Here is a 14,897-nt window from a genome sequence, read left to right on the forward strand (position 1 = left end):
GCCCCACATTGGACTTTACACTCAGCAGGGAGTCTGCTTTAAGATTCTCTCTCCCCCTCTCTCTCGGCCCCTCCCTCCCTTGAGCTCTATCTCTCTCAAATAAATAAATCTTAAAAAAAAAAAGTAGGCAGCTTGGTCCACAGATCAAGAAACTTCTCTTTCACCTATACCCCTCCACCCTTTAAGACTCTACACACACACGCGCACGCACCCACACACACAAAATGCCACCTTCTCTCATTAATGAACACTTTTCGTTTATTCATCATTTTATTAGAAGGCTGACTGGAGAGTGCTTTATCTACCCTCCTTCCCCTTTCTATAGAGGGGAAAACTCTATAGAGTTTTCACTAACTCTCTTTCAACCCGTGCCTTGCTCTTATTAACCCTTACTTTTCCAACAAGTTGGGTGCAGACCAGACATACCCTTATGTCAGTTTACCAAACCCTGACCACATTAACTAATCAATATTACTGTTGATTATGTCTAACATCTACATAGTGCAAAAAAACCTGAATATTTTTCATTCCTATCACTGTGAATATGTGGTGGACTAAGTATGGAAGATGGATGTATGACAGGGTAAGGTATCCATGACTAGAAAAACATCACTCTGTCTCTTCTTCTGTTGAGTTATTTGGATCCAGGAAAACTTCTATAAAAGTTCAAGGATTGTTGTGCCTGGGTGGCTCAGTCGGTTAAGCATCTGAATCTTGGTTTCAGCTCAGGTCAAGATCTCTGGGTCATGAGATCAAGTCCCACATTAGGCTCCGTGCTCAGCGTGGGGTCGGCTTGGGATTCTCCCCTCCCCCACAACCCCCGCTCCTCCCTCTGTTCTGCTTGCACTCTCTCTCTCAAATAAATAAATAAAATCTTAAAAAAAAAAAGTTTCAAGGACTGTCCCTTGCCCAGATAAACACAACAGGCAAAAAAGTTTCCCTTTGTATCAAAAAAACGGTGCCACTGGACATTTCCTGGATGATATACCAGGATAGTATTACAATCAAACCCTATCAAGGAGATTAAAAGTGACTCTGGTACTGCCTTCTACAGCACAGGTGTTGGCAAATCACCAAATGTTTTGGATGGTTCACAGGCCATCTTTGTACAACTTGGGGTATCTTCGCTGCTTCCCTGAATAGACTGGCCAATATTCCAAACTATATATGGATGGATAAAAAATCTGAATTCTTGGTCAGGTGACAAAACCAAGCTTTATAGCTGCCAAAGCCAGATTGTCGGCCTCCTATAGCAAGTATTTTGCAACTTGTTTTGTTCTTACAAACTGGCAGGAGTACATGGAAAGTAAAGATGTATGGATGCTAAAAGTACTAGTAGCAAAGATCATGGGATGTCCCAGATCTAGAAAATTACAGATTCCACTCTGACCTTGTCTGTAAACTACACTGGCCTTTTTAGCTTATGTGGCAACAAAATTTATACAGGGTTCCCACTTAAATGGTCAGGACCATGTAGACTCACACCTGGCCCTTTTGTCACCAGATACTCCCATCTTAAATGCCAGCCAAATTGCAGACTTGGGCTCCTTTGTTCATAAGGCCATGCCACATAAACATACTAGGCAAGAAGTAATAGGGAACCCACTTGTGTAACGGCACTCCCAAGTTCTTTTCAGTGTTGAGGACCTTATTCCCAAGTTTTGTCATTTATGACTTGAAAAAGATGAGCTTTAAATCTCTCCAGGTTATAGAACAAAAGTTCAATACCACTATGCAAACTTTGAAAATACTCCAATCAGAAGTTAATAGCTTAGCCTCTGTGTTACTCCAGAATTGTTGTGCTCTGGACACGCTGACCCTCAACAAGGAGGAGCTTGTATAGTCATTGGTGAAAAATGCTGCTTCTGTGTAAATGAGACAGGACAAATAGTGTCTAACTTATGTCTATTACACGAGAATATTATGAGCTGGAATTTCATTTCCAGCTCAATTCCTTTCTTTCCATGCCAGTAGTACTCTTACAAACATAGTGAACTTTCCTAAAACCCACTGGACTTTCTGTAAGAAGTGTGGCAACCACCAAACCCACAAAGTAGCATAGTACAAGAAAAGCAAGGATTCTCTATATGTCTAGGGAAAGCAACAGCGTGACAAGAAGAAGAGAGGCTATGATGGGCAGACTAAGACAATTTTCTAGAAAAAAGGCTAAAACTACAAAGAAGGTTGTGCTGAGGCTTGAATAGGTTGAACCCAACTGAAGATCTAAGAGGATACTGGCTAATAAGAGAGGCAAACATTTTGAACTGGCAGGAGATAGGAAGAGGAAAGGGCCATGTGGTACAGTTCTAAGCTTCATATTTTGTTTTATTACGAAGACAAATCCTTTTTTTTTTTTTTACAAGATCTTATTTATTATTGTGCACATGCATGTGCGAAGGGGTTGGGGGAAGAGCAGAGCAGGAGCGAGAGGGACAAGCAGACTGCACTGAGTCAGATCATGACCTGAGCCGAAACCAAGAGTCAGATGTTTAACTGACTGAGCCACCCAGGTGCCCCTGAAAACAATAAAATCTTGAGTTTATGTTCAAAAAAAGGAAGAGAAGGGGGCACCTGCCTGGCTGGGTCGGTAGAACATGGACTCTTTGATCTCAGGGTCATGAATTCAATCCCTATGTTGGGGGTAGAGATTACTTAAAATGGTTAAAGTGGTAATGATTATGTGGACTTTACCTCAATCATTTTTTTTTTTTTAAAGAAGAGAAGATTAACACTTTCCATCAGATAAATGAAGCACCGCCATTTTATCGGACTGATGTATTCCCAAGATTGAGACTGGTTTAATGGGTTGTGGGGAAATGTGCTTCGATTTGTTCTTTTCTGTTTGTTCATCTTCATTCTATGTTTTTTTTCCCTCCTTTTGTAGCTGTCTTACCATCCAGCTACTCACCTGATTCTTCTGTCCATGGCAACCAGCTCAGCTTTTAATGTGTGCAACTTCCAGGGAAGTTTCAGACAAGTGGTTCAGAACAAGTCTCCCCAGAATGCATGCTGATTATTTTGAGCTAAAGACAAGGCCCAAAAGAGTCAAGAAAAGTTTTTTGTTTTTGTTTTTTTTTACCTCCCACCCTCAATGCTTAAAATAATTTACATAGAGGGCCTGGTCTAGGAAGAGAGCTATCACCAGAAACAATTACAGAGATTAAGGACTAGGTTTGGGAAACTGGGGGGAATTTGGGAGGCCCAAATTTGTTAGAATTCTCCCTGTCCCCCCTTTGTCTCTGCATGGTATGGCAAACATTTGTTTACCAAACATTTGCTCTTCCTGTGAATTGTTTTCCTTCCCTTCTTAGCTTAGAATGGCATATAAGCCTCAATTGCCTGCCTGTGCCAAGCCTCTCATTGATTCTGTGGGACTCCTACATATACGTAAGTAATTAAATTTATGTTTCTCCTGTTAATCCGTCATATGTCAATTTAATTAATAGATCAGACAAAATAACCTAGTAGGGTAGGAGAAAAATTTTTCTCCCCTACAACTATCTTCCCCTGGGCTAGCTTGACGTTCAATTCTTAGCTTAAATGTCTGTCATTTCCTCAGATACCTGACTCTACCCAGTCTAAAGTAACTACCCAATTATTCTTACACCACTCCATTCTAATTGCAGAGTACTCCTCAGATACCCCTCCTACACATGCTTACTTGCTTTAACTCCTGAAATGTAAATCCATATCAACAGGGATCTTGTCTGTCTTGTTCATTGCTGTACAGCTCCTAGAAATGTTTCTGGTACCCAGGAGACATTTAAATGTAAGCCCTTAAATAAAAGTGAGTGAACAAAAGTTTGAACAGCCACTCTGAGGGAAGACCTGCACAATGACAAATGTGTCAGGAAATAAATGCACCCGTGTACTTGTATTAACAAGTGTGGGGCCAGATGTTAGATGAGATGTCTTTCCTTTGAGAATCAGATTAAATTGTCTTGAACTCCATCTCATGTGTGTTTAGACAAATCTTTCCTACTCTGTCTTTCAGGAATTAGGAGGGAAGTTGTCAGCCTTGAGCTGATCATTGAAGCCTGTAAAGCAGATGCTACAAGTACAAAGTATATAGAAAAAAGCAACAAATAGAGGAAAGATTTTCGGAGCTGGGCCACAATTCAGTTCAAAAGAAGGAATAACAAGATTTTCAATACATTATGGGAAAACCCTGTGAAAAGCTGTGTTTCAGAAGTCAGGGGAAAGAAATTTTAGGGGATAGGTTGGGGAAGTAAAAAATGTTAAGTGAGACTGATAGCTATTGTCTTAGGTTAGAAGGAGGTAGGATTTAAGAATAAGTATTAATTGAGGCTATATTTTATCTTAAAATAATACTGAAGTAGGAGGCAGAAAGACCCGGGTTTGGCTCCTGTTTTATCACAAAGTGACCATAGGCCTCTAGGCAAGTCAGTCTCTCTGAGCATCAGTTTTCTCACCTACAATGTAGGAATAAAATAATCTACTAATCTCAGAGTGTTACAAAGGTTGCTGAAGATGTTTATGATGGACGTATGTTACAAGCCCTTAATTTTGTACAGTTATTAAAGTCCCAAGTCAGAAATGAAGGAAACAGGTGATAATATGGCAGGTATACCACAAATTTCTAGAAGGGGAGGGGAGCCAAGGAATTTACTATAAAAGGATTGCAGACAAGAAAGGGTGGAATTATAGGCTGAAGTAAAAAACCAGTAACAAAAGTCCAGTCTCTTCTTTCAGGTGCCCATTCTAATTATTGGTCTTTTTTCTTTTTTTTTTTAAGATTTATTTAATTTAGAGAGAGAGAGAAAGAGAGCGCGCCAGCGCAGGTGAGCAGGAGAAGGGGCAGAGGGGAGAATCTCAAGCAGACTCGCCTTGGAGTGGGAAGTCTTGGAGTGGGAAGGCTCATCCCATGATCCTCAGATAATGGGGGAGCTGAAATCAAGTTAGTCGCCTAACCGACTGAGCCACCCAAGTGTCCCTGGTCTATTCTTGAATCTTTTCTTTTCTACCGGCCACTCCACTCGCTTTATCACTACTTTCAGTTCTCCCTTACCCTGAAACACCTTTCTTGAACTCTGCCATAATCTTACTTTCCTATTTTTCTCTCCTATTTCACACACAACAGAGCTCTCTTCTGGGTAATTTTGGGGAGTTTCCACCCAAAATGTGCACTGTTTACTAAGGATGGTGAGTGAGATTGGCAGTATTTGTCACAGACATCCTCACCTCAATACTCATACGTATTTCCTGCCTAAAGGATCATTGGTTGGCAGGATTTAATCAAATCAGCCAGTGTGTGAAGGTGCCTTGCAAATAAGAGCGCTACTAAAGTACTGTGTAGTTCGAACCATCATCCAATACGTGAGGAAATTGGGCCCTCCACAGTGGGCAGACTCACTCGTCCGGTGTTACAGAGCTAGTTAAAAGCTAACTTCTGCGGCAGAACCCAGTCTTCCCAAGATAGACATCTAGGTAATAGCTTATCGTCGCCCAGGTGGGTTCAGAAGAAAACTAAATCGCGCCAAATCTCGCGCCTCCGGGATTCGGGGGCGGGGCGGGGAGCACGAAATATCGCGAGATGACGGCGTTTTCCCGCGAAGTAGAAGCGCGCGTTTTTCTTTGGCCGGGGATTTAGTGAGGAGGCCGGGCAGGCAGTGCCTGTGAGACTTCGGCGCGCGGCGTTCCAGTCGCTGAGAGCCGAGGACTGGGTTCCGGAGTGTGTGTCCAGCCATGCCCGCGCAGCGGTCCGCGAGCAGCGGTGGTGAGTGAGGAGACCCTTCCTCCGGGCGCCGGCGGCGGTGTCCGGGCCGGGGGGGGGAGGGGGACAGCATGGAGGCTGCAGCCGAGATTGGTGGGTAGAGGTGACTCCGGGCAGAGACTGAGGAAAGGAGGGCAAGAAGCAGTGGAGTGTGAGTGGAGGGCGCCCGGAATTGCACATAAGTGCACGATACAGGAGATTTACACGGGGGGCTGTATTTTCGCGAGCATCCTGACTGGTCATCTGGAGTCCTGGCCACTTGTTGACGTTGTGGAGACCCAGGATATCTTCAGAGGGCTGATGTAGCGTCCCCGTGGGTCTTAAGCTTTTGCCTCAAATGCATCCGGGAAGACTCTTGAATGTGGGAGTTGAGTAACTGGTAATTTTTTTAAAACTGCGGTTTAAAAACTTTTTCCCGTCTTAGGGTCCCTGACTCCAGATATGGTTGAACAACCGGAGCCTGCCGTGATTACCCAAGCCATGCTGGAGGAGGAAGAACAGCTTGAGGCTGCTGGACTGGAGAGGGAGCGGAAGATGATCGAAAAGGTAATTTAGGAATCAAGTTCCTCATCATTGAAGCCAGTAGTAAGCTGCCTCGGAGTTTTGGTTTGTTCTTTGGTCTGCTTTTTTCATAATCTTTAAAATGGGCTTTGTTATTTATCTATTTGTACGGTTGCTCGCGCTATCTTTGAGGCACCTTTGCTCGTGCTTTGAGTGATGCTTCTGTGAGATGTAGTCTTGGTCTGAGAGTATTTCAAGTTGCTTCTTTAGCTAGATTAATTCTTCCAAAATCGGTAGTGAATTTCTTAGATATTTTAGTGTCATTGACCACCCAAGTGATAAACTTGTTTTCTGTTTTCCTTTTGATTTCTTGGACTAGTACTAAGTAAGATTGTTTAGATAAAAATGGGGTGTACTTTTTCAGTGATAAGTGGCTTTCTTTTACAGAGTTTATATTTTGTAGATTACTGAAAGCCGTTTTTAACCACTTGAAAATTCAGTTCTTTTTTTTTTTTAAGATTTTATTTATTTGACAGAGACACAGCAAGAGAGGGAACACAAGCAGGGGGAGTGGGAGAGGGAGAAGCAGGCTTCCCACGGAGCAGAGAGTCCGATGAGGGGCTCGATCCCAGGACCCTGGGACCATGACCTGAGCCGAAGGCAGATGTTAACGACTGAGCCACGCAGGCGCCTGAAAATTCAGTAATTAAGTGTATTTCACTCCCATTAATAAAGCCCCACATTGCTGCTTCATTATTGCGTGTGCAAGGAGTGATAGCCACTTATGTGCTGCCTACTAAGTGATATTATTCTTGTAATAATTTATTTAGCACTCCCAATATTGTGATGCTGTAGGTACTTTTGTTGTCTCTCCATTTACATATGAGGAAACTGGGGCAGTTGGGGGGGGGTCACACACCAATGAACTTGAATTTGAACTCTGGCTGTCTTCAGCGTTCTTGTCCTTAACCCTATACCTAAGGAAATAAACATTAATATTTAATGAACTCCATGCAATTACAAAACTACTTAAATTGGGAAATAATGCACCTCAAAGACAATTAGTGAATCAGTTGGTTCCCTGCTATTTTATATCGACAGAAATGATTCTTTTGCTAGCACTGTTAACACCACATGAACACCGTTGTGAATGTTGTACATGTATTTACTAATTGGATCCTCAACAAGACTATAAAGTAGATACTGCTTTTCATTATAACTTTTAAACTTACGAGTTTAATTACTAGTATAAACTATTATTTTATTAAAGCATTCTGTGAAGTAGGTTCTGTTTTCACTTCATTTTACAGATGAGAAAACTGAGGCATGTAGGGAATGTGCAGGGAGGAGGGAATTCCACAGCTTTAAGTGATAGAGCCAAGATTGTAACGTAGGGCATGTGATTCCAGAATTCACACTTTCTAACCACAGTGCTGTACTTTCACTCCAGTAATACTAGTTTTGTTATTATTTGTCATCTGTAGTTGACCATAATCAGTTACGGTAATGTTAAGAAATTTTAATAGAATTGGGAAGTTGACCATGAACCACCTTTTTACCTTTCCTCATTGTATAAATTTTCGTAGTACTTTATTTCACAGTATTATCATTACTTGCTTGCTATCATTTTGTTTATTGAGAGGACGTCACTTACTGTTTCGTTTTTGATGGCTGTGCACCTAGCAAATAGGCAATCAGTAAATTGTTTATTGAATTTCAAACTATGGCAAGAGTATTTTATAATATATTACATAGCATATATAAGATTACATAAATAAAATAAATGTACTTACTAGCCATATAACCAGATGATATTTATAAAGAGTGAATCCTGGGGCAAGTGTCCAGAATTGAAGCAACTTCAGAGGTTGTAAGAATGATATCAGCCTTCATTTTGAGGCTTATATCTTCAGTTTTGTGACTCTTGAAGATTGTTGGGTAAGAAAGTACTATTTGAATAAAGATTATAGGTACAATAAGAATACATTTCCAGAATGCATTAATTCAAGGGATGAAACATTTTCACATTTTTCTTCTAAAGATTTTATTTTTAAGTAATCTTCACCCCCAACGCGGGGCTCGAACTTACAACCCTGAGATCAAGAGTCACATGTTACACTGACTAAGCCTGTCAGGTGCCCACATTTCCACATTCCAGATCTCTCAAAATTTATAGTACCATAGTATTTGCTGATTAAACTAGGAATCAAAATGACATACTTTAAGTGAAATATTTAAGCTTTTGAACAAATGTTTTGCATTCAGTCCAAAATTTTTTTGGAATTGTTATTGTTGAGGGATAGGTATGGTAAAGCTAGCTTCTCTTTAGCAGTTATTCATCATAGAACTTAAAATAGCAATTTTTTTTTAAGACTTATTTATTTTGACAGAGAGAGGAGCAAGCACAAGCTGGGGGAATGGCAGACAGGGGAGAAGCAGGCTCCCCACTGAGCAAGGAGCCTGATGTGAGGCTTGATCCATGACCAAAGGCAGCCGCTTAACCGACTGAACCACCCAGGCACCCCAAAAAAGCAATTTTTAATCCATTTTCAATCCTTCCATGAATAAATTGTATAGCTCTCTTCAGTTCTTACACTAAAACCAGGTTGTGATTTGCCAAAAAGCTAGTAGTATTATGGTCTATTATTATATTGCTTTTTCATGTATAGGTATTGAAAGAATTTGATTAATTTTCACACTTTTCACTTATAAGTTGTTCCTTACTTGACCATGGGGAAAATTCTAAGAATTAGTCTCTCCCTACATGTCTTTGGAGGCCAAAAAATTCATGGTACAAAAATAAAGATTCCTTTTCTTTTGGGAGAATACAGTATTTATGGGCATATATTTAGAAGTACTTAAGAGCTTACTTAAGATTCTTAATGAGAAGAATACAATCTCCTACTTTGCTTTAGGAGATTGTAAGCTTTGTAAAGTAGAGAATGGCTTTGACATTGACTTGCTACAGTTATTTTCGTTGGCTTTTCACCTGCATTTCCTTTTGAAAGAAGTCATTGTTAGTCTAGAAGACTTAAGAGTAGCATTAATGTGTATATAGTGGGGGAGGGGAAAGGTAAGAGTTGCGGTAAGTGTTAGGTAAAAGGAAAATAGTTCATATTTTGTGGAGTGAAGTGTAACTCCACGCCCCACTCCCAAATCTGGTGTTGGTATTGGGAGAGATAATGAAGTAGACAGTGGGGAATTGATGCCGCTGGTATCCATTGGCATACTCTTTAATTCTAGTTATCAAAAGATTCTTCCTGCCAGGCATTCAGTGCTTTCCACAGACAGAGCTGCAATTTACCTTAATACAACAAATAAAATTGCTAAGAAACAGTAGTGGTAGATAAGACTTATTACAAAATTATTTTGAAATACGGAAGGTTGGTGTTAAAGGTTAATAATTGATTTAGTTTCCTAATTATATTACTTACATATTAGTGTAACATATTATCTTTAATCTTTAATTACTTAAAAGATGTGTGCTAAATTATTCTGAACAGGATTTAAGGTAGCAGATCTAAATTAAGCCCAGAATATTTTAACTGAAATTTAAAACAAATTTTAAAAGTTAAGGATTTTTTCAGGGGCACCTGTCTGGCTCAGCTGGTGGAGCATGCAACACTTGATCTCAGGTTTGTGAGTTCGAGCCCCATGTTGGGTGTAGAGATTACTTAAAAATAAAATCTTTATGAAAAAATTTTTTTTTCAAATTCTAAATAATTTCATCTTTCAGTTTGTAATAATCTATTTCATTCATTGATTATGGTAATCACAGTAACATTGGTAATGGTAAAAGAAACGCTGTCTTAAAAGAATTGAAAATAGTTTTTTAAGAGGTCAACAGTTTATCTGCATGGATAGGATTGTTTTACGGTTTTTTTTTAAATATTTAGTTCTAAAATGTGTATTTCCATTGGATTTATTTTTAGGTATTGTCATTGCTTTTGTAATAGAAAAATTTATTTTGAAAGAAAAGCTGGAGAGATGATAGAACATCTCGGAAACACAAGCCAATATACATACAGTGGTGTCTGAATTACGGGGTCAAGCCTTAAACATTAAACATTTAAAGTTAATTAGGTTATGCTAACTCAGCCTCTGTGTGCGAACCCTCATGCACACACACTTTGTCTCAGGAGTAGAATTGCTGGTTGGTAAGGTTTATGTGTATTTGGCTTTGATAGGTGAATTCAACTCTTGATTCACTTCAGTGCACTTACTGTGTTGTGGGTTTTTTTGTTTTAAAATTCAGATTATACTGAGTTGACATATTATGAACTGGATTGTGCCTGTTTAGGTAAATAAAGTTTTATTGGAACATAGCCTTGCCCATTTGTTTATATATAGTCTATTACTGCTCTTGTACAAAAAGGCAGAATTGAGTGTTTATAATCCGTATGCTCAATATTTAAATATTTACCCTTTGGTCCTTTACAGAAAAAATTTGTGGACCACTGAACTATACTGTTTATTTTTATTTTTCATCTTGTGCCCTCTGGTATTTTTCAAAATATTTTACTTTGTCATTGTGAACTGGGAGAGGATTCCTCCTCAGCCACTAGCCTCTTGTAGACTTAGCAATCACTTAATAAATAAATGGTGTGTGAAAGTAATATAGAAAGCAAGCTTGTAATTTGAAGGTGTACAGAAGTGAAAGAGCTAAGAATAGGAATAAAACAAGCCTAAAAAGAAGGGCAAAACTCCGGGGGACACAATGCTGAGAGGAAGAAGCTTATAATAAATCATAAGTAGATTAAGCATATTGAAATATTTTGACAATGCAGTTTTTGTTTTATTTTTTTTTTGTTTTCTAAAGTAATCTCTAGTCTCAACTGGGGCTTGAACTCATAACGCTAAGATGAAGAGTTACATTCTACTGACTGAGCCAGCCAGGCATCTGGACAATGTAGTTTTATAATTCTAAGAATAGTTCTTCTCGTTCCTAGCCAGTTAAATTGTTTTTTAATTCTAATGCTCTTTCACATAAAACTGGTGTGTAAAAATTTTCTGAAATCATTTGATTGTTTAAAAATTTAAATCTACTTGAATTAAATGATTACTTTCTAATGTTAATTTTATATATTTCAAAAATGGACCCTCAGTTCAGTGGATGCCAGTAAATGTGTCCGGTGTCTGAAATTTTGATATTTTGGTATCCAAGCTGCATCATACCAAATGGCATGTTGAACCCAGGAATCCTATTTTTTCAGCTATTTGTTCTAGTTTTTGGTTTGGAAAATAAACTTAGTAAAGTTAATACTAGAAAAACCTTTTTCCCCCATTAATTACGGAAATAAATTAAACTCAAAGAGCATTTAGCCATTTTTTTTTACGTCTTAATGCAAAACATCACACACATACGTCAGAAAACTTAATAATCATGGAAATTTTCTTTTTGGGTAGGCTCGCATGTCTTGGGATAGAGAGTCTGTGGACATTCGTTACCGTAGACTTCAACATTTGCTTGAGAAAAGCAATATCTACTCCAAATTTTTATTGACTAAAATGGAACAGCAACAACTAGAGGTATGTGTATGTAATTGGTTATAACTAGTAGCTTAAATTGTTTAACAGTCACTTTATTGAGATAAAAATCACATGTAGTAAGCTGCACACATTTTAAGTTTACTGTTCGATGAGTTTTGACCTGTGTAACCATCAGCACAATCAAGATCAGGAGCATTTCCTTTATCCCCAAGAAGTTTTCTTATCTCAGTGATCCCTTTGCCTGGCCCCCAGACCACTGATTTCTGTTTTCTGTCACAGTAGATTGGTATTGCTTTTTCTAGAATATTATATAAATGGAACCATGCGGTAAGCACTTTATTGTGTCTTGCCTCTTCAGCTCAGCATATTGAGATTCACTTGTGTTTATTCAGTGGGCCATTCTCTTTATTCCTGAGAAGCATTCTACTGTATGAATATACCTCTGTTTATTTTTCTGATTTTTATTCTGTCTCGTGATAGTTTCTGGATGCTGGAAATTGTGAACTTTATGTTGCTTAGTCTTTTTTTTTAATTGCTTTTTATTAAGATATAATTGATATATACAGAACACATGTATGTAGTGTACAGTTTTATGTTTTGACATGTATACACCCATGAAGCCACCACAATCAAGATAATGAACATAACCATCAACTCAAAAAATTGTACCCCCCCTTTTTTTAAGTTGAGGTATAATTGACATATAACATTAGTTTCAGGTTATGATTCAATATTTGTATATATTGTGAAATGATCACAGTAAGTCTAGTTAACATCTATTACCATACATAGTTAAAATTTTTTTTCTTTTTTTTCCTTTTTTTTAAATTTTTTTTCTTATAATAAGAAATTTTAAGCTTTACTCTTAGCAACTTTTAAATATGCAAGGGAGTATTACTAACTATAGTCACCATGCTGTATAGTACATACCCCTGACTTACTTATTTTATAGCTGGATATTTCTACCTTTTGACCTGTTACTTATTCCCACCACCACCAATCATCAGGCTTTTCTCTGTATTTATGAGCTTGGGGTGTTGTGTTGTGTTGTGTTATATATGGTATTCGTCTTAAGTCTGACTCATTTCACTTAGCATAATGCCCACAAGGTCCATTCATATTGTTTCAAATGGCAAGGTTCTGTTCTTTTTTATGACTGAATTCCTGCCCCTTTTTAAATTTTCTCCCATCCTTCACTTCCTGTCTTCCTCACCAAATAGTCACTGATCTACTTTCCGTTATTATACATTCATTTGCATTTTCTTTTGGTGATATATTCTTTTAGCTTTTATATTTCTGGAAAAGTCTTCATTTGCTTTTGTTGAAAGATATTTTTATTGAGTAAAGAATTTCTTTTTCTTCAGTGCTTCCTTCCTCCTCCCCCACCCAGGTGTCCCCACCCCTTTGATGTTTCACTGTTTTCTAGTTTACATTGAATGTGACAAAACCAAAATCTTTTTTTTTTTTTTTTTTAAAAGAGAGGTCATGAGGGGAGAAAAGAGGAGCAGAGGGAGAGAGAGAATTGAGCTCCCTGCGAAGCAGGGACTGATGTGGGACTCTATCCCAGGATCCACGACCTGAGCCAAAGGCAGATGCTTAACCAACTGAGCCACGCAGGTGCCCCAACAAACCCAAAGTCTTAATGATGGTCCACAAGACTATAAGCAGTCTGGCTGTCTCCTTTAACCCTATTACCTTTCCAGACTTCATTCCAGGTGTGTTTTCTGCCTTTGGGCCTTTGCACTGGCTGTTTTGTGCTTGGAGCCATCTTCTCATAGATACCTGCATAGCTTACTTCATCACCTTCAAGCCCTGGCTTAAACATTTTCCCGATGAAGCCTGCCCTAACAACCTTAAATCGGAAATTGCTGTCTGACATCTACCACCTGCACAATCCTGACCCCCTTTACCTTGTTCTGTTCTTCCCATTGTACTTACTATAAGATACTATATAATTTGTTTATTGCCCACTAGAACATATGAAGATTTAAGAATTTGTGCAAATTTCAAGGCTACAGTAATGCCCTGTGTCCCCATCATTCATATGTCAGTTATCAAATCAAGATTTTGCTTTTGCTAAATATTTTTTCCTTTGTTGATAAACCTTTGTATGGTAAAATGAAACACAGATATAGGAAAGTAAAACAGTCACACTTAATGAGTTATTATAAGGCATATATCTTTTTAAAGATTTTATTATTTATTTGACAGAGAAAGAGAGAGAGCAAGTGTGCACAAGCAGGGAGGAAGGGCAGAGGGAGAGGGAGAAGCAGACTCCCTCCTGAACAGGGAGCCTGATGTAGGACTCGATCCCAGGACCTTGGATCATAACCTGAGCCAAAGGCAGACACCTAACTGACTGAGCCACCCAGGCACCCAAGGCATATATCTTTTAACCACCTTTTGGGAATGGTTTGAATCCCTTTTTGTCTGTCTTTTGAAGTTTTGTTAGGGTGCATATGGAACAGCTTTTAGTCTGGTAGTAACTCAGCCCCTCTTCTGAGCACTCTTGTCACTTTGCCTGATGGGTATGAACTGTTCCTGATCCCCTGTAAGCACAGGGATTATTCCACTTGCTATTTTCTAGCGGCCTTGATTTTCTTATACTCATGTAACTGATCAATAAATACTCAGCCTGAAGTCTCGACTGCGTATCTTGAGAGCTTTTTTTGTGTACCTGACCCTGGGTATGCTAGCTGCTCTGTTTTGTACTCTTTTGTCTCTTCAACTCAGGGAGGCTGTTGAGCTGTTAAGATTCTCCCTTCGTTATTTGCACTTGGAAATTGCCTTCAGGCAGTAAACTGCACAATCAAGATTTGTCTCATTTGTTTCCCTTTGTCAGTGTTCACTCAGCTTTGCTGCATGTTGTCTGAAAACCACTGTTTAATATATTTATCTGATGTAAGGCAGGAGGGTAAGTCTGTTCCCTGTTGCTCCATAAAGGCTTGAAGTGCAAGTTCTCCCTTGTTTTTTTAAATATTTATATAGTTCTTCATTGTGCACATGTTATTTGAGATGTGTATTTTATACTTTGCATTTTCTACTTGTGATGCTAAGAAAAAATTTTCTTACAGGAACAGAAGAAGAAAGAGAAATTGGAGAGAAAAAAGGAATCTTTAAAGGTTACTAAGGTATATATAGTAAGCTAGAAAATGCTGTATGTTACCTTAAG

The 14,897-nt window shown here is 38.7% G+C and overlaps 1 protein-coding gene across 1 annotated transcript in view; it reads left to right on the top strand.

Moving 5' to 3' along the window:
- The first annotated feature begins 5,577 nt into the window (after positions 1–5,577).
- Positions 5,578–14,897, top strand: part of HELLS (helicase, lymphoid specific) — a 38,006-nt gene continuing 28,686 nt past the window's right edge. The window contains exons 1-4 of the mRNA XM_027597018.2: positions 5,578–5,737; positions 6,159–6,280; positions 11,642–11,764; positions 14,800–14,856. Of these exons, the coding sequence (XP_027452819.1) occupies positions 5,707–5,737; positions 6,159–6,280; positions 11,642–11,764; positions 14,800–14,856 (333 nt within the window). The 5' untranslated portion in view covers positions 5,578–5,706. The remainder of the gene's footprint in view (positions 5,738–6,158; positions 6,281–11,641; positions 11,765–14,799; positions 14,857–14,897) is intronic.

Source organism: Zalophus californianus, chromosome 15 (assembly GCF_009762305.2).
Source record: "Zalophus californianus isolate mZalCal1 chromosome 15, mZalCal1.pri.v2, whole genome shotgun sequence".
Classification (NCBI taxonomy): domain Eukaryota; kingdom Metazoa; phylum Chordata; class Mammalia; order Carnivora; family Otariidae; genus Zalophus; species Zalophus californianus.